The sequence below is a fragment of the Acanthopagrus latus genome, chromosome 5 (genome assembly GCF_904848185.1).
Source record: "Acanthopagrus latus isolate v.2019 chromosome 5, fAcaLat1.1, whole genome shotgun sequence".
NCBI classification, from domain to species: domain Eukaryota; kingdom Metazoa; phylum Chordata; class Actinopteri; order Spariformes; family Sparidae; genus Acanthopagrus; species Acanthopagrus latus.
In genome coordinates this window covers 29,398,581-29,418,398 of record NC_051043.1, presented here as the reverse complement: position 1 = coordinate 29,418,398, position 19,818 = coordinate 29,398,581, and the positions used below count along the sequence as shown (strand labels likewise).

The following is a 19,818-nucleotide window of genomic DNA, read 5'->3' as shown; positions in this document are numbered from 1 at the left end:
ACAACAAGACCGAACACCACTGCGAGCACCGAGATCCCGCAAATAAGAGAGGAGGGGGAAAAAATGGCTGAAACAAAATCTAGTAAGAGGAAATCAGAGCCTGTTACAGAGACGTGGCGACATCACAACATCCAAGATGAAGCTGTTGCACTTAATGGACGATCCGTGTTCCTTCTCTTCCTGCCTACTTTCTCCGAGATCATAACGTCACCAAAGGAGAAGGGACATCTGAGGGCGAGGATGTCAAATACTGATGCTTTGGGATTTAAGGTTGAGTCGGTCGTCAATGTTTGAGTTAAATTAAATCAACTTTTCCTCACAAAATAAACCTTTAAACAACCCAGAGCATCACTGGAATCAGTCAACAGAGCATCAGTGATCTCCCACCCAGCCACAGTCTGTTCACCCTGCTGCCGTTTGGCTAAAAATACTGAAGTATCGGCTACAGAGCAGCTTTGTTAAATGATTTTTGTTTGTGAGCAGCACTGAGGGACGGCTGGCATGTTGTTTTCACAACCCTGTGTTGTAAAATCATAAATGAATGAACCTTGTCCCGGTCTACAGGAAGGCCGACACGAAGAGAGAGTTTCTCTCTCGACTGACATCTGATTGAGAGAAGTGTTGCTGTCTTTGTTAGACAGTGACGACAGGCGAAACAAGCTGGATCAAGAGAGACTTGACATGATATAACCTTCCCAGATTCATTCACAGGATCTCAGGTGGTTACCGGGTGAAGCCTGCGCGTCAGACCAGGACAAGACGGCCGTCATGCACAGTTCTCCTCAGAGACAACTACCTTAAAAAACAAACTTGGTTACGTTATTCTTTAAATAACTATCTGCGTATCAGACGATGTATTTGCTTCCTCTCCTCTCTCAAACTGCCCAAACAAGACGTCCATCTTCTCCTCACTCGATCAACACGCCACTCGCAATCCGTCTGTTATCCGTCACATGTATTAACTGCAAACACAGCAATCTTTTCCTGCAAGGTCGGCGCGAGTGAGACCAAATTATACTGAGGTCAAATCAATTCTACGTCCCATCTCCTGCAAACGGCCGCATATTGACACACTGTATCAGTTATTTAATTGGAATCATCTCAGTCAGATTGGTGCTACATGTCTGGACATGATCGGCGGTCCAGGTTTCATTTTCCTTTCATTTTCATGTTTGGCTGCAGAGTATTTAAGATAGAAATGGAGATATACAATTAAAACAAACACATTTAGATTATTGGGGCTTGAATGCATGCGAATATATTATATTATCTAAGATGAGTTGAATACAAATTACATGCAAAGTATGATATTATGATATTAATCTGATTTTTCGAGAGCTTTATCGCTGCTGCGTGATGATTCCCGTCACTTTAATGGGTTTGAAAAGATCCAATCACAGCCAACAGAAAAACAAGTCAGTCTGAGGTGATGGATACGAGAATGATTACCGTGATGAGAAGTTGTTTACTTCACCTTTCCTGATGATGTAATCCAACCCAATCAGCCGACGCTCAGACCGCTGAGAGGGATGCAGCCATTTATAATATAAATAATATAAAGTTAAAGAAAAGAAAAGTCTGTTTATAGACGAGTGTGACTGATACCTCTCTCACCGCAGGCTGCAGGTATTTACATGTTTTGTTCTCCATCATTAAATGTCCCACAGTAAGTAGTAAGATGCTTAAAAAAAATGCATCATCGCTCTGCTGCGCTTTAGCTCATAATGACGATGCTGTTGCTGCAAAATGGCCGTCAGTCATTGTGTTTCATCACTAAGAATCATCACTGTGAATTGTATGCATTGTATTATTGTATGTATTGTATTATTGTATGTATTGTATGGTTTGTATGTATTCAGCCTCACACTACAGGATGTGATCAGCCCCTGCAGGAGTGGACTGAACCATCTCCAGCTCAAATATTGTGAATTAATTGTCTGTCAAAATGTTTATTTGCAGCCTGTATCCACTTGACAGTATAACTGAGGCTAATGTGAAAATTACAGACTGAACTCGGCTTTTAATTTCAGGCTTTTCGAGGACTGTGGCTCCCCGTTAGTTTATATCGGTTCAGTTCAGTGGCGTTACATTTAAAATGTGCTGCCGAGGTGCAAAATTATATCATAAACAAATGAGGGCAGAAACTAACAACAGCAACAAAAAGGGCTAATGACAGCGGTTAGCAGAATTAAATATGTGAATGAAGCAGAGGAATATGTGTCAACCGGTTTTCTCTTCTCTTCTCTGTTTAATGTTTAAATGTTGTGCTTCTTAAGACACATTTATTTGATTTCCTTAGTTATAACGCACTTTTCAGCTCACATACATTTATTTTATCAGCAATCAAATGAAAAATAAAAACATGAAACAAAAGAAAATGCAGAAAATGCTGAGTAGTTAATAATCTGTCAACCCACAGTAAAAATATACATATTATTTAATGTTATTTAAACTTTCTATTCTTTTTTAGTTTTGCCAGAACATTGCTTTTCACAGGTAAGTAGATTTAATTTCAGACACTTTTAGACTTTTATTCGTTTGAATGACTTTCGCTGTCACCCCAAAAAAAATACTTGAACACAACATCTTCACTTTTGACTTTTTCAGGTATATTTTGTTAGTTTTGCAACACTCTGAGGGGTGGATGGGTCACCACATACCAGTAAAGATGAGACTTTTAGAGGCCCTGCTGGGCGCTCGTCCTGCAGAGCATCATGATGGCTGAAAAACACCCCCCCAAAAAATACCACCTAGTCCAACCTGGCGGCTGCTGAGAGCGGCCGCAGACTGTCTGATCATCTCCACTATCATCTCTGTGAGACATGACTGTAGTGTATGTTTAAAGAGTAGATAAAAAAAGCAATCGTACGCACTGAAACAATTTAGGAGATGAGTAATAAACTACGTCAGCAGCAGCTCTCCTGCGACCAGTGAATAATTGACTGTCGGTGCCACTCTGGCCTGTAAAAAACTCCCCCCAGATATGTTTTTTTGGCACTTTCCCACAACTGCAGTGAATTACGTGCATCTCATCTCAGGTGGGGATGAAAATTCATCTCACAGATCGTAAGTCATGACGGACAGGAGTCATCACAGGGTGGTGAACGTTTCCACACGGCTGTCTGTGACCGTGAAAAAGAGATCCACCACTCTAAAACAGAAGAAATATACTCGTTAGTGCTCAAATGGTTTTAATGAGACTTCAGTAGAAATTAGAAATGTCCCTCACAGCTTATGGTGTACATAAATAACTGTGGTTCTGTGTGTGTGTGTGGTTTGCAGTGTGGAGGATTCTGGCAGGAGGAAAAGCCGGATTCAGATGACTTAACACAAGAAATGAGCTGAGTTTCTGAATTTAAACTCCATTCATTTCATGCAAACTGTCTCCAGGTCGAGTCCTTGATCCCACGGGACCCATCGAGCAAAAAATATATCCGGAAAAGGTGAATTCAGCGTCCGTGACGACATGGAAAAGACTTTAAAACAGACAGAGTGAAAGTTTTCCTGTCAACATTCAGTCATGACACCTTTTCAACTTCAGTTACAGACGTATAAAAGAAATTCTTGCGGTTAAAGTTTTTTCTTTTCACTTACGCAGGTTACTGAAGTCGAGGCCTGGTGTTCAGATTGTCCCTGTAGTTTCAGTTATTGTAAAATAAGTCAAATTTGGCCGTCATAAAAACATCGTCCTTCAGACGTCTGTAACGACAGAGGAAGTCCTTTGACTGTAGAGTTTGTGAAGCCCACTGAGGCGATGTGATTGTGATTTGGGGTTACAGACACAAAGCTGATGGTAAAAAGCTTGATGGTAAAATCTTTCATTTTGAACATCTGTGCACCTGTGTCACTTTGACATCGATACTGAACGTCAGAAAGACTTTCTCCATCGTGAAAGACGTTGAATTGACGTCTTGCAGACATGTTTGTGCTCAGGGACATTAAAACATTTTTTAAATTCTAACTGTTATCTCTGACCTTTTGATTGACTGACTTCCTGACCTGAATGTTCCTTCACCACCCACTGAAAAATCTGAATCAATTATTTGTCAAAAACGTGAGACTTTGCGTGTCGCCACTGACGAGCTGCTGCCAATCTGATGACCTTGAGCGAGTGCACGAGGTCTGACGATTGAATTCATTTCTGCAACGATCAATGCGTATGTTGATGATTCCGTACAGCCTTGGGAAAGATTAGCTTTTTTCCACGCAGATCTTTCATCGCAGTGCATTATCATTCATTTCCTTGTTTGCACATGTATTCCTGTTAATGGTCATATGGGACTCGTTTGCAGTCCCAGGGTCAATCAGATAAACACTCGCCTTCGTTCAGAACGCAGTGCAAGATAACATGAAATTGATCCTTGATGGGAAAATTCACTTCTTCATACTCCATTGTTAAAGTCAGAGGTCAACAAACAGTATGTTCCTCGAGGAGACGTAATAAATGTGTATGTTTGCGTAACGCTGGTTGAAGGACTCCAGGAATTGATTAAATGTAACCCGATGACTCACAGCTTACTCGTGTTCGTCCTCTACCCGGGCCTGAACAAACCAAGAGGAAGTGAAATGACTGATTTCACACAAATAATAAATAATAATAAAAAAAAAATAACATCACAAACCATCTTGCGATGTTGGCAACGACAGACGAGTAAACACCTCTGCTGATAATCACCTGAGCGAACACATGGCCAGCTTTGCAAGTACATAAACCTATTTGTGAATGCATCAGTAGGGTCAGCGCCAAATATATCCAACGAGTGGCGGCAACAACTGATGCAACTTGAAGCAAGAGGGATTAACTCTGTCCTCAGTGCAGAAGTCGTGCATCACAGTAACTCTGAGCAACACATATGTATATTTACTTTGCATGATTTTCTACCATTAAGAATGTTTTTACTTCTGTAAATAATCTGGTAGAAGTCATTTTTAACCTCTTTTTAACAGTCAATTCACTTATATTACTTTAACAAGCATCACTGGCACATATTCTTTTTTATTTTTTACTTATGGGGTTCATTTTACTTCCAACCCATGTTGTTTATAAAAAAAATAAACATTTTTTTTCGTTTTTAATAGGTAGATTTTTGTCAAAATGTCAAAATATCGACCACAATTTAATGTTTACGTTTGTTTTTACTGCCAAACTGTTATTTACATTCATTATTTCAGTAATATAACCGTTGAAAAAATGATTGTAACACATGACGTAATAGTGTAAACTCAACACAGAATGATGTCAAACATTAAATGTAGCAGATTAATCCAATTAGCTAATGAAGACTTTGTGTACTGTCCCTTTAAGAATGTAGTCAAAACAAAGCGTGGACCGGCCGCACGGAAGTGGTTCTGTTTCGGTGGCTACCCACAATAGTAATGTGAGAAATGAGGGCTGCTACGTGTTTAAAATTGAGCTGGCTCTCTTAAAAGCATTTTTAATTTCATGACGAATATCTTATTATTCATCCGTATTATTTTCATATCGCCAGAACCAAACGAAGGGATAGCTAGCTAGCTTGTTAGCTAGCTTCGCAGCCATGCCGCCCTACTCTGAGCTGAGGAGAACCAACCACTTCTACTACTTCATCAAATTTACCCTAAATATCTACTCAATGCTCTTCTCGGTAAGTTTCTGGTCCTTTTAATGAAATCGGCATCCCGTGTGCCATCGTAAACTCGCCCGAGCAGCGACAGTTTCAGCTAATTGTAGTAGGCTCGAAACACTCAGTAGCATCTGCGGGGCTCACTCCGAACTCCATTAGGAACACCTGCATGTAGCATCTACAAACATATGTACATAAATATACGCTTTATAAAACACAATTGAAGGGCTATTACGAATCTGTACAACTTGTAGTACAATTCGGCATACACCCGAAACAACTACCGGACCTGTTGTTATAACAGTTTCATTTTTAAACACGGATACGTGTCAAATTCTCGTGAACCTCCATCTGAATACCGTTACATCATGAAGCGGGGTATATGTGAGATTTAATTGAAATAAATCGCCGTGTGTTTGATGGGACATTTGCCGAATTCTTTAGAAGGATATAATAACCTGAAAAGTAATTATACATTGGATGATAACTACGTGTATATGTTGTTGAACAATGCCATATTGAATTGCCATATTTCCTAACGGGATTCGGTGTGGAATTCCTAGCTAGCTGCTGAATGGTTAGCTTACAAGATCGATGCTAGCTATTTCAGACACCTCGCGTCCAGCTACATGTTAATATATCGTTAATACAAAAAAAATTATATATTGTGGGCCATTTAGAAATAATTATTATATACAGAAGTATTAATAATAACATGTGATAGTGAAACAATGCAGAGCCATCACCGGCTAGCAAACAGCTCGGTGGTGCAGGGCGTTGGATCCAGTTAAAGGGACGCTGGTGGGGGTAAATAGTGTCGGCGACAGAAAATAGGAGCATCCTTGAGAGGCGGTTTTATTGAACATACAACCTAATTACATTCATATTATGGTTTTAAATAAACAATGTACGTAAGGTCAGCTGTGTTTTGACAGTTCGTGTTGTTATACCTCTCTGAAATGCTATCTTACCCATTGTAAACAGATTAAGCTTCCTTGTAAAGAGAGATTATTATTCCAACACTCAGTTTGAAGACACACCTGGCAGGTTAAGTGCATTCTGGGTTATGTCACATGCAAAATAATGCAGAGTCATTGCACAAATGTGGTTCTTATTTATATATAAATATCATTTAAAATGCAGGCCTAAACAAGAATATTTTGCATGCCAGACACATATTAAAAAAACCCTGAAATAATGCCTACAATCCCTTGTGTTTTGAGTCTGGATTCATGCTTCCTCCATCTGACCCTAACATCACTTTCATTTCGAGGTAAATTTGCAGAATGATGTTCAGATTGCACCACCACCAACACCGTCGCCATTCTGCCCGGCTGTTTGTGTTTGTTGTAGTTAAACACCCTGAGGCACGTTATTGAATATGACTCCAAAACATCAGTAGTTTGATTCCATTAGCGCTCCAGAGTCCCTTTTCATATGATCCGTCTGTCCCCGCTACCATTTCTCTCTTTTACTGCTGTGATTTAGGACAGTGTTGGCTCGGCTCGGCAGACAAAAGCTCTTTTAGCCCAAAGCTGAACGCTTAAACTTAATTAAAGTTTTCTCCTTGTAGTTGTAATATTAGCTTTGCTAATGCAATTTAAGCTGCATTCTCATGATTGCAGGAGTCCAGTGGGGATTACTCCTTCCTCATCCAGTGAATATGAGCATGTCTGGTTTTTATTTAGTACGTGTTACTCAAGGTTAGTTACAATCACACCAGAACTGTCCCACGATACTTTATAATAACTGTCATAAATAAATGATACGGTTTAGAGCGTTAATGTAGCTCAAGTTAATCGTTATTTAGCTGTTAACAATTTATGAAATGCTTTATAAAGAATTCATTGAGCAGTTGTGCGGTTGCAGCTGACGTTTATAGACTTTAACAATAATAGTTCAAGGTTTTTATCACCGTTCAGTACCGTTTGTCAGAACTCTTCGGTATCTTTCAGACCACTTGTCTGCAAAGCATCCCGTCCTTTTCCAATATCCTGCGATGACTGATATCCTGCTAGCAATTCCAGCTATTGTCTATCTTTTTTTTTATTCCCTCCGTGATGATATCAGATCCCTCTCTACAAAGTGTGTTACTCATTCTTATCTTCATGACTGCAGCAGGGTGGGTAGAAAAGGCTGACATTGGATGTGGGAACCAAGCCAAATGTATCTGCCAATGCTTTATGGAGGGTTGTGAGCGGTAAATGGAGTTGGAAGTAGATGGACCCTGCTCTTAAGGTAGATTGCCTCCGTTTCCCAATTGAAAATCAATAAGAGGGAGGCAAACGCTGTGCGTAACGTCTCTCTCGTGTTTTTTTTTTTGGCATATGCATTAGTTAGATGTAAATGTGGGCGACACGCTGCCTTTCACAAATCTGATGAGGTGCTCTGAAGTTATTTTACAGCTTGCTGCGGGCACTGAGGGCTTCACTCCGTTAGTCTCGCTAATCATTTTAACATAATGTTCTTCATGACAGTAATTCACTGTGAGTATAAAACACTGCACAGCTAGATGCAGGGGTGGAAAGTAACCAAGTACATTTACTCAAGTCCTGTAGTCAAGTACTCGATCTGCTCTGTGCTGATTGTCGAGCTGCGGTCCGCTTCAATTTCTGCAATCGATTTTAGTAAATCGCCCTTATTTGAAATCTACACAGTTGAGTTCTCGGGTAAAACAATCCCAAGAGTGAAGTTGGTGATGAAATGGCTGAACCAAAGAAAGAAGAAAGAAAGAAAAGAGGGGACTCGAGAAAGAGTTTTTGATTGACTGACTTAAACCAAAAGCCTTTTAAATAAAAAAATATCAGTGAATTGAACTTCAAGGCACTAAAATGAAAGCTCCTCTAAATTGAAATGTCCACAGAATGAAGTTATGGTTGTAATATTATCATCTAAAATTGAATACATTTAATTTAATAACGCTCCCTAAAGCTTCAATGTGGATATTATCATGTCAGTTCGAAAGGCATCATCCAATGCTGGTATCCAAGTGAAAGACTGTTTCATAGAAACTCTCTTATAATCAACAGGAGTCTTCAGGAGTGTCGTGTTTTATTTGTAAAGACTCGTTTTAATGCCTTTTCCTCATCATGGTGACAGACAAGACATCAGATTTCCAGACAGAGAAAGTAAAAAGTGTGTCCTGCTCAGAAAATCCCGGCGGTCCTCAGAGTGTCTCTGCTGCCAGGCGCCTGTCAGCCGAGGAGTCGATCACAGCGGACGACAAGAAGAAGAAGTTGTACCACTGCCTGGTTTCTAAAAAAAAAAAAGTAGTTCGGTCAACTTCTCTGACAGTCGTCACCGGAGCAGAGAGCATCCAGGCAGACCGGAGTCACGCTGCCCTGCTTCATGCCGCCCTCCGTGTGTTTTACCGTTCTCTGCTGCCACATCACAGTTTGTGCTCTGCGCTCATTTTGACACTCGATCTGTGAAGTTTACAGGCTGTCATGCTGCTGTTTCTGCATTGTTCTGTGGACATGACGCAGCTAAAACAACAAAAGTGCCTGGATTCGAATCAGGAACATCTAAGACTGATGATGGGAGACGGCAACTTGTAGAGAGCAGCCTTAATATTAACAATCTAATAGCGTTGTTATATAATAACAATAATGATAATAATAATCATCTGAGTATTTCTTCCTCTGTGTGTTAGATGATTGATGCTTTGCACTGCGGGCACTTTGGAGCTGATCACGGTTGTTTACGATCCGATCACATTACACCAACAACACATATATTTCTGTTCCTGTGCCCCGGTCACCTTTTCGCATTTTGCAGGCTTTACGCGACGCGGTGTGAGCACTCAGGGCAGCTTGTGGGTGATGTGAGGATTGTGACCCCGGGAGCAAAATGTCCCTTATTTCAGGAATTCTTGTGGAAAGAAGCTGTGACGTGGTGAGAATGATAATAATCATTGCTCGAACGAGGCAGGATATTAGCTGTACGGTCAGCGCATGGTCAGAAGTTTTGGATAATAATGAGGACCCAAAATAACCAGACAGAACAATTCTTCTGTGTTGGTTTAAACTGATAAAAGAATGACAGAAGAAACAGAAAGTCTGTGTATGATGTGCTGACGTCTTTGCCTTCCACGTCTGAATGCTGATGTCGTTGAACCAAACACACCAGGCGTAAAGTCGAGAAGCGACGATTAAGCAACAGTCTTTAACTCATCGCTGCTTTTTATTAAACATTCCTCCCACTTCTCAGAAAAACTGATATCATAAATAAATGATATTAAAATCCTGTGCCACATCCAGTCAGGCATCTTTAGACTTGCACCGTCTCCATCCCACCATGAGGGAGAGCCGGCCCCGTCCTCTTCATCCATTATGTAATTTCACTAAGTGGACGTAGTCGCGGTTCATTTGGACCGAAGTCTCATGCTGCTTTAAGACGCAGCAAATCCACTTAAAAGAATCTCATTAGTCTGGATTTTAATGAAGCATTTTGATGTCTTATCTTTTCTTTTTGAGACTTTTCCACACTGATAAAGATACATTTCTGAGGGGAAACCAAAACCTGTATTGAAGGTTATGTTTTGGCTTTTATCTTCAAAATAAAACTCACCGTATCAGCTTTTAAAGCTTGTTTGTCGCACCGTTGTTTGGCTGCTAATCTGATTGTAGATTAGGAAATCTTATCAGCTACATCCAAACCCTTTAAAGTCTGTTCATTTCCTCCTGAAACCAGCTGTTCCATTTTATTTAGCAGTATTTATTGAACCAGATGCATCTATGAGATTTGAAGTTTCATTTTCAAACGGGAGAGAGACGAACTGACGGGATCATACTTATCATTCATAAAGCAGGAAGCAGCAGCAGGAGAAGAAGAACTCCACGACACCAAAACACAATTTCTCAACACCATTTTTTTGTACTTCATTCAGAGACTTTTGGAGGTTTTTGTCTCATGAATTTTCTCTCTGTCTTAATCTTTCCACCTGCAGCTGATGGGTCTGTGTGTGCTGTGTGTCGGGGTGTATGCCGAAGTGGAGAGGCAGAAGAATCGAACCCTGGAGGGCCTTTTCCTGGCTCCTGCTGTGGTGCTCATCCTGCTGGGCCTGGTGATGTTTACAGTGTCAGTGGTGGGCATGGTCGGATCCCTCCGGGACAACAAGACCCTGCTGCACATGGTGAGAATGGACGAAGAAGAAGAGGAGGAGGAGAGGATGTCGGTGCATGTTGTGTGTTTTGTATATTATAGTTTCCCAGTTTTGCACAATGTAAGATGTTACAAATGAGAGAGTAATGTTGAATAATCGCACGGTTTCACATCTATGCAAGCGAAGGAACGAATTAAGCATTTCTTTCCGGTGGCAGAACAGATTTGCATCTTCGTTCTGAGTGGTGAGGCTCGACTGGCGCAACCAAACAACTCCAACGAGCTGCAACTCGGCAATCTGACCACACAGCACTGCCCACATTTAGAACCAGCAGGCACTGGTCACACTGGTTTACAAATTATACACGTCAAACCTGAGAAATATGTGTTCAGCAGCAGCGGATCATAAAACACTGAAGTCAGTGATCACGTAGGATGTTTTATCCTCAGGGAGTAAAGAGGAATATCTCATCATTTCTCTTGCATATGCAGCAAAACTTCACATCCCACTGTAGACTACAGTTTTACAGTGCAGTAACGAAACGATCAGCGTTTGATTGGGTTTATTTTAACCGAAACTGATCCATGAAAAACATTCTGGCCCTAGAAATCAGTCTTCAGTTGTTGTTGCTGTTGTTGCACCACTTACCGTTTACACAGCAATGTTTTAATCCTCCATCTTCCTCCACCTGCAGTTCCTCTGTGTTCTCTGCGTGCTGCTGCTTCTCCAGGCGATCGCCCTCACCTTGGCTCTCATCTTTGAAAAGAAGGTACGTTTGTGATATTTCGGGTCACGCGCACACCTGTATGATAACAGCGACGCACCTCTCACCTGTCTTTTCTTCCTCTCGCTATCCTCCCCAGACGTCGGCCTTGTTTCAGAGCAGTATACGAGAAGGAATCAAACACTACTACGACGACCTGGACTTCAAAAATATCCTGGACTACGTGCAACAAAAGGTATCGTGAGAAATGATCTAGAAAATATTAGACGGTATGCATGTGACGGTTGTTTGATATGTTGTATTTATTCAGAGCTTTACTGTTATTTGTTTTTCTCTGTTGGTCACACAGGTTTGTTTTCCTGCATTTTAATCCAGTAGGTTAAAATACCACGCTGCTCGTTGCATCTCACAGCTGACAAGATTCCTGATTTCACTTTTATTTACTTTAATTCTCAGTTTCATTGTTGGGTTAGTCAGTCTGCGTTTAATGATTAACAAGTTGCCCTCTGTATTACGTTCTCTCCGGTCAGTCTCAGTTTTAAAAAGTAGTTTGCTGAAGCTTCTGAATCTATTAGGAGAAGAAATGAATAATAGATTAATGCTGCAGGTGGGTAGTTTGGAAATGTCTCACTCTTTCAGACACATATTTTATCTGAATAGGAAGCAGCAGAACTGACATCAGTTCAGCTCCACTGCGGCGAGCGCTGACTGGGTTCAGTGCCTTCGAACTCGAACTAGAAAACAAATTTGCAGTAATGTGTGTTTACAGTAACCTTCGACCACGAGCTCAGAACACAGTCCAGCCTCTCGCCTACAATTCTCACAGCTTGAAGCCTTTTTCTTCGAGGGGACACCCGCTGTGTCTCCATCACCTCCACCAATGGGGAGGGCAATAAATCCTTTTCTCATCTTGTGGCCGGTCTTTTGTTTGTTTTCTCCCCCCACAGCATGCAGCTTAAGTCAGGTGATCACGAGAGGCACAGGTGTCCCACGAGGTGTCGGAAAGGTCTCAGCACACTGGACCTTATATTGAATTTTCTCTGTGCGGTACATTGAAATGTGAGCCTTTAATTGATTGTCAGAAACTCTGCAGTCTCCACATGCTCGCATGTGGAGACATGACATCCCACGTTGAGTGTGGTGTGATGGTGACAGCACAGAGGTGTGAGTCGCGCTGCAGAAGCTGTAGCTTAGTTTGAACTTGTCGTGTGTCGTTGTTTCACATTTTGAGATGACCCTGCTTTGCTGTCTTTCGTTTTCCAGTTTTCATGTTGTGGAGGGGACGAGTACAAGGACTGGGGTGTCAACCAGTACCATTTTTGCAATGGTACTGGTCCACTAGCCTGCGGGGTTCCATATACCTGTTGTGTCCGTCGCAAGGTGAGTGCCGGCTCCTGCCTTACTTTGCTGTGATCTGTTGGTACTCGTTGTTCTGTCACAAGGTTTTTATTCTTGACTACAAACTCTAGACAGGTGCTAAATTCACTGCCATCATTCAGACAAAACAGGAGAATTAAATTCTGCACAACACCAGAGTTTGTTTTCCTCGATGTTGCTTAACATCGAGTCTAATTGAGCCGAACCAAACAGGAAAACACACCAGAGTTACAAACAGGAGAAACCACCTGAAACGACTAAAGCAGATAAAAACGTTAAACGTCATGAAACATAAACTGACGTCTCAACTAAGAACATTTTAAATGTTTAATTCTGTAAATAGATTAAATTTTCCTGCCTCTGTTTGTACTTTCTGCTCCATTAGGCTCTTTTCAGAGTTCAGTTCTTAAAGTTACTTGGCAAGTATTGGTACCACTTGATCCAGAACTGGGCCTGCTGCCTGTAGACGGCCATCTTGTTTAATGATTCTTGTCCCTGGTGATCGATGGGTCCGATCCAACAGCCATCCGCAGACTTTGTGATGCCTCCCTCTTAATTATGGAGTGAAAAGACAGCGACTCTCTCTGCACCAGAGACATAAACTGATCGTGTGAGAGAAGTGTCTCGTCCTGCTAGCAGAAGATATGTTGTGATTCAGAAGTACATGATCTCTGAAAGGTTTCTCTCTTCAAATTAAATGCTGTTCCCTCATGGCGTCACCCCCCCCAGCTCAAAGCACTGAGGCTGTTCCTGGAAGCAGTGGAGCTGAGCTGGAGGAAGAATTTATGGCAGCATCCTCCAGCACTCACACTCAGACACACACCAGAGATGGAGGAGTTGATTAGAAAAAAGTTGAGCATTTGCTGGGCGCCTGCTGTTATCACTGTCCACCTGTCAGGGCTGCAGCCATTTTGTAAGTGCCTGTAAGTTCACGCTCCGGCGGGCAGCGGACAGGAACACACCCCCCTGTCAGGAGTGTCACACACGTCCCCACGGTGCAGGCGGCGTTCACCTCAGCTCGGTTAACAATCTCATCTCTGACTCTCTGAATCTCGACTCTTTGCGCAGGTGGGAGAGGTCGTCAACACTCTGTGCGGTTACAAGACTCTGGAAAAAGAGGTAAGACGAACAACAAGACACATTTTAGTCTCCAGACTCCTCACACGGCCTCGAACGCATCACACGGGATTTTAATTCTTGCAAATTCTAATTCCTGAAGTCTTCGAAGATCAAATAACCAGATGGGATGTTTCTTGCTAATCCAGTCAGTGAAATGTCTGACAAATGAAAGCACATTAGTTTCACTGATGCAAAGCAAAGTCCTATAAAAACACAGAGTGACTGTATTTCTAAAATAAAGATTAATGGGACTTAAACGGGGAATGAAAAGGAAGTCACTCTCTCCACTGAACCGACTAAAGACACAAAGAGAGGAGAGTCTCGGTCTCCTGAAGGCTTTTGTTAAAACAAGAAATACATTTTTTTTATTGAAGCAGAACGTTAATTTAATATTCGTGCAGTTTATCCGTCTGTCACATATTCACTCACTCTCCCATCACGCCTTTTTTTTTTTTTTGAATAGTCATAATGATTTTCTCTGGCTTGTCAGACTGTCTGAGCTCCTCTTCATGACATTCAGTGACACCATTATTTGTTGGCAGCTTGACAGCTGATTCGCACCCGGTCTGTTTTTTTTTTGTTTTTTTTTTTTACAGTCAAGATGACACACGAGGCTTTTAGCTCATTTTCAGCCATCAGGGCACGAGGTAACACTTTAAACCGACTGGAAACTCGCCAGCGTAGCAACATCAAGGCTACACACAACCCATAATGCAACAGTCTTTGTGTCTCTGTGTTAATCAAATACTGACATAAACAGACTTCTCGGTGTATGGTAATTAATCTTCAGGGATTAATTGATCTGTTTGACAGTAGCGTCACTGCTCTGTGATGCTGATGTTTTCATTGTGTTATTGGCAGTAAAGGAATATAAAGACTACAGTTCACAGCTGATGATCACAGTTGAAGTTGAAGTTTTTCTATTATCCCGTTTCCTGCCCTGACCTCACGTTTTCCTCTCTCAAGAGAATTAATCCAAACGATCTAATTCACAGAGTTTTGATCCTCAAACCTTTACAGCCCTGCTGTGTTGTTGCAGATTCTGTGATGCTCATTGACTATTTCTGCCCGTTTTTACATCCTCCAGCGTCAACATTTTTAGAGAGACTATTGTTTTTTTGTTTTGAGTTTAAAACTGAGACTTTCCTCTTGTCGTCCTCCTCCCGGTCTGTGTATCAGCGTGAAACCCTGCACGATACGATCCACGTGCGAGGCTGCATCCATGCAGTCAACCTCTGGATGAGTGACAACATTGGAATAACCATCGCACTCTGCTGCGCCATCGGGCTGCCTCAGGTAATTGAAAACTCACAGCGCCGACTCACTGAAACCGAACTGGCTTTAAAGCCCTTTTTCCAGCCAAATGCACCTCTCCGACTCCTAGTGCTGATTGAACTGTAGACTTCCTGTGAAAGTTTCTGAAAGTTAATTCACATTTTCATTTTCCCCCCCAAATGATTCACGTTAAAACCTGCCAGAATTCTTCAAAACAAACTGAGCTGACTGCAGTTTTTACTTTAACTTTCAGTATTTTACACCTTTTTTTTATTTTTTGCAGTAAATCTGAATCCTCCGCACCGCAGTGTCCACAAATCTTCTCATGCATACATTCAGACTTGTCGCAGCCTCCACAGAGAGGAGAGTAATTACAATAATTACTTTTCTAAAACAGCTGCATAAATAAAAACAAAAAAAAACAACAGAAAAACAAAACTGGTTCTTTCTGGCGTCACTGCTTTAGGATTAAATGTAGCTCACACGAGGTGCAGGAAATGTAATCCAGTTAAGAAGAATAAACACCCATCCTGCAGTTAAAGGCGTCCTGACACCACAGTGTCCTGTTTTTATTCTCTGCTAATCCACATCATCACCTGGCTAACAGCCTTTCATTTGAGTTTTTGTTGTAAATAAACTTGTTAAACTGGCTTTCAGACTTTAGGTTTAATTTCTTTTGGTTCTTTTCGATTATCGTTTCAGTGACAGTTTGAGCTTTAGTCACTACTCCTGGAATAAATCCTTGTGGTGGAACGATAATCTAATATAATTTGTTGAGGTGTGGTTGAGTTATTCTTTGATTCAAACCCCTAAACAAACTAGTTTCTATACACAACAGCAGCCTGGTTAGTGGAGATATAGAAAAAGCTTGAATTACACCTCGGATCAGGCAGTTCCATCGCTCCAGAGTGACTCCAGCCTGAGTTTTCATTCCACTGGCTGTGACAGGAGGTCAGGGTACCAGGTCCAGCCACCCTCCCCTCAAATGAGAGCGCATCATGTCGGTGTAACACACCTCCTGTCATCACACTCAGAGGACAGATATGAAAAACTCCCCCAGGTAGAAAGTCTTTTATCGGCGTGGTGGAGATGTTTGTTTGTTTGTTTGTTTGTTTGTTTGTTGGGTTGTTTCGTACTCTGCAAGCCCACGATGCAGAATCACATTTTCAAGTTTCATTTAAAGTTTGATTTGGATTTTTTTGACCAAGAAGAGCAACATAAAATGAATCTCTCTCCCAGGATGGACACACATGCAGAACAGTAGCGAGCAGATCAGCAGAAAAACACCAACATTCAGTGTATACAGGCGTAATTATCTTAATTTTATCTGCTGAGAGCGACTTTGTGTTGCTATCTGAGTGTTTTTACACAGTTCTGTGCTGATGATTAAGAGAGCAGAGAGATATCAGGTGTGTGTTGGGAGATGTGTGCTGTATAAGTCTAATGAATGAACAAAATAAACTCTCAAATGTGAAGAGGTTCAATAATTTTACACACATTTTCCTTCTGACAGAGCGAAGACGAGCTAATTATCTCGCTAACTTTAGGGTGGTTCTGCTGCAACAGGCTGAAATAGACCGAACAGCCGAGTTCAGTAAAGACAGGATGGCATGTTGATGGAAAAATTAAGCAAGTAATCAAAAAATATCAATAATGAAAAGATCTGAACTCGGAGTATTTGTATTAACGAGGCCCGACGTCTCCCTGCAGCTGCTGGGCATCATCCTGAGCTGCGTCTTCTGGAACCTGCTGGTGGACATGAGCGAGTCGGCGGACATGGTGGACTTCAAGCTGAAGAAGGCGGAGGTCGATTACAGCGAGCTGGACCTGGCCGGCGCCGGCTGGTGTATGTGCCTGCCGAGGGACGGCGGTTACCTGCCCGTCCCCGCCGCCGAGCCGGAACTGGACCCCATTGACGTTCACCTGGAGAAGCTGAAGAAGCAGGCGCCTCGCACGCACGCTCAGCTCCGGGAAATGCAGCAGTCCAGATCGGCCACGGGCCTGGACGAGGTCGACATCGGCCGGAAGCAGAAAAGGGAACACTGAGCGGTCTTTGTACCCCTTTCTTGCCTTTTTCTGGGTTTTTGCCTTTTTATTTCTCTGTCATTGTAATCATTTCATTTGTTGGAAGTTGTGTTGCACTACGTAACGGTTACTCAAGTCGAAATTCGGCCAGCTAAAGGGATCAGAAGTACTTTGGCACTTTGTTGATGAATTTGTTTACAACTTAATAATCGGAGGAACAACGCGCAACATTGGCTGGTTTTTTTTTTGGTTTTTGTTGTTTATTTATTTTTATTTTCGTTTTAGGGAAAAAAATCTTTTGTCTTCTTTGTGAAAGTTGATGTTGAAGGATTTCTGGCATTATGTCACATTTTAATTCAAATCTTTTTAGCCTTTTGAAATTGAGCTCTGTCTCATGTGCTAAAGCTTACCTCAGGCTGTTCTGAGAGCAGCCCAGTAGTCAGAGCACAGTACTATGTGGTGTATAAATTAAATGGTAGCTTGAAATCGGCATTTTTTTTTTCAGTGTCGGAGAAAAATAGGAATAGCCAAGTATGTCTTGCGTGTTAGCGTCAGTGACAGATGTATAAAGTTTGTGTGTTATTTTGTTTTTATGATTTTTATTGGTTGTGTGCAATCGATGTACATCGTAAGACTGATAGTTGTGGATTAACATGGGATGCATGTTTTGTACTGTATATGAAGTAAAAGTTTAAAAAACACAAAACGAACAAAAAAAAACAACAACAACAACAACAACTGGGTTTACATGTTCGCTCTCATCAGGGGGGCTTGAGTCTGCTCCATTTTTAACTAAACTTTTTATTCCATCTTTTCAAAAGGAAAAACTTAAAGGGTTATCCAAAATACAAATCCAGTAGGAAAAAAAAACTACTCTATTACGGTTTTTTGTATCTGAGTTATGCACTGTTTTGAGCTTCCCCCTAGCTCCTGCCTTGTATCAATCAACACTACTGTACTTGTTAATAAAGCTGAATTTGTCTACTGACTGTTGTTCTGACTCTTTTGGTTGTGAACGATGTTTCAACGCTTTTCCTGCGTTTGTTGTTTGCTCGCTCAGAAACCTGCACAGTGTGTTTCCTTCCTCCGATAAAATATTTGCCATGCCAGTTTTTAGGATTGTATGTGCAGCATCTTGTAGCGTTGTACTGGGATTCACTCGTGTAGGTGTGTAACCTTCAGTCCCTGCTAACCGCAACGTTTCTGTAACTCGATGGCTTGAAACCTCCAATTTTTTTTAGGATGTTTCTGCCTCCTCTGAAGGCCTTTGTGGTCTTCGACGGCGAGTCCTTCAGTGACCTTGTTAACCACGACACGTTTAATGTCCCCGACGACCTCTGTAGTCTCATTTAGACACTTGTAAAACTGGTAAACACAGACCTTATTTCATTCATTTAACCGATAACCTATGAAAACAACACTCATACATAAAGACGAGGGAAACAAAATGTGTAAATATCTTCAGCTTCAGCTTATTTCAGATTTTTAACTAAAAAAACTACCAAAACTCTGAGACGAGGGAACCAGAAAAAAGGAAAAAAATACAAACTGCTCACTCATTTCCAGGTTTGAAGGACTCATACCTGCAGCACTGTACTGATCCGCCAAAAGAACTGAGGGCGTGCTGACCGTCTGACTTCCCTCCTGGTTTGAACTAATTCAACAAATGAGAGTCCTCCTCGTGGTTTCACACACATTAGACGTCACAATCAGATTTAAAATGCATCCAAAATGTGCAGTTTTTGTTACTTCAGTGTGAAACGTTTTGTTTATTATCAACCAGCCCAGATGGCAGATGGGTCCTGTGGTTCTGCTCGAGGTTTCTGCCTGTTAAGAGGCAGTTTTTCTTTTCTTGGGTCTCTGTAAAACAGTGAAATAAGCGTATGTTCTGTGGTCATGAGACGACTTCAGTTGTGAATCGGTGCTGTACAAATAAAGACTGATTGAATATTGAAGTCCTTAAAGTCTATTAGAAGTAAATCATTTGGGCAGAATTCAACAGATTCAACTTTTCACTCAGGTTATCGAGCAGATATTATCACTTGTAATTATAAAAATAAAAGTATTGCATTCAAATCAAACAGAATAGAAGTATTTTGACTTGTGGTTTCAGACGTTTTGACCCTTCTTGAATAAAAAAAAGATGTTGCTCTCTGTCGCAACTCTTTTCTACCCCGTTTCACACACACACACTAACACAGACGCACACAAACACACACACAAGTCATATTAATTCAGCCCACGAGCAGCGCGTGAATGCACACGGCTCTCTCTCCTCCTGCAGGTCATCTCTCCTCATTCGCTTCCTCACCTCTCCTCCTCTCTCATCATGATGATCAAGACACAGGGGATGGAATAATTATGGCGGGTGAGCTCGATGGCGTCAGCAGGAAAAGATAAAAAAAAAAAAAAAAGCAAACACTCGAGCGCCTGAGTGCAGGATGTGCGCACATCCAAACAAGCTGTGATTATCGTAATGTGGACATGAATGTTGTTGTGATGATCAGTAGGGGAGCCGTCCACACACACACACACACACACACACACACACACACACACACACACACAGAGGGAAGAGACTGTGTGCAGGT

At 41.6% G+C, this 19,818-nt stretch overlaps 1 protein-coding gene across 1 annotated transcript; it reads left to right on the top strand.

The window, feature by feature from the left end:
• Positions 1 to 5,258: 5,258 nt before the first annotated feature.
• zgc:110329 (uncharacterized protein LOC550500 homolog) lies at positions 5,259 to 18,215 on the top strand. The gene is made up of 9 exons (XM_037099235.1): positions 5,259 to 5,378; positions 5,490 to 5,624; positions 10,552 to 10,737; positions 11,402 to 11,476; positions 11,571 to 11,666; positions 12,695 to 12,811; positions 13,877 to 13,927; positions 15,107 to 15,223; positions 16,913 to 18,215. The coding sequence occupies exons 2-9, from the start codon at positions 5,538 to 5,540 to the stop codon at positions 17,246 to 17,248; spliced, it is 1,065 nt and encodes a 354-aa protein (XP_036955130.1). The 5' UTR covers positions 5,259 to 5,378; positions 5,490 to 5,537; the 3' UTR covers positions 17,249 to 18,215.
• The last annotated feature ends 1,603 nt before the right edge of the window (positions 18,216 to 19,818 follow it).

Bases quoted from the DNA above. Each gene is read 5' to 3' on its own strand.
- zgc:110329 (XM_037099235.1), top strand. From the start codon at position 5,538: ATGCCGCCCTACTCTGAGCTGAGGAGAACCAACCACTTCTACTACTTC. The intron at 5,625-10,551 runs GTAAGTTTCTGG...TTCCACCTGCAG, and splicing joins TCTACTCAATGCTCTTCTCG to CTGATGGGTCTGTGTGTGCT. The intron at 12,812-13,876 runs GTGAGTGCCGGC...CTCTTTGCGCAG, and splicing joins CCTGTTGTGTCCGTCGCAAG to GTGGGAGAGGTCGTCAACAC.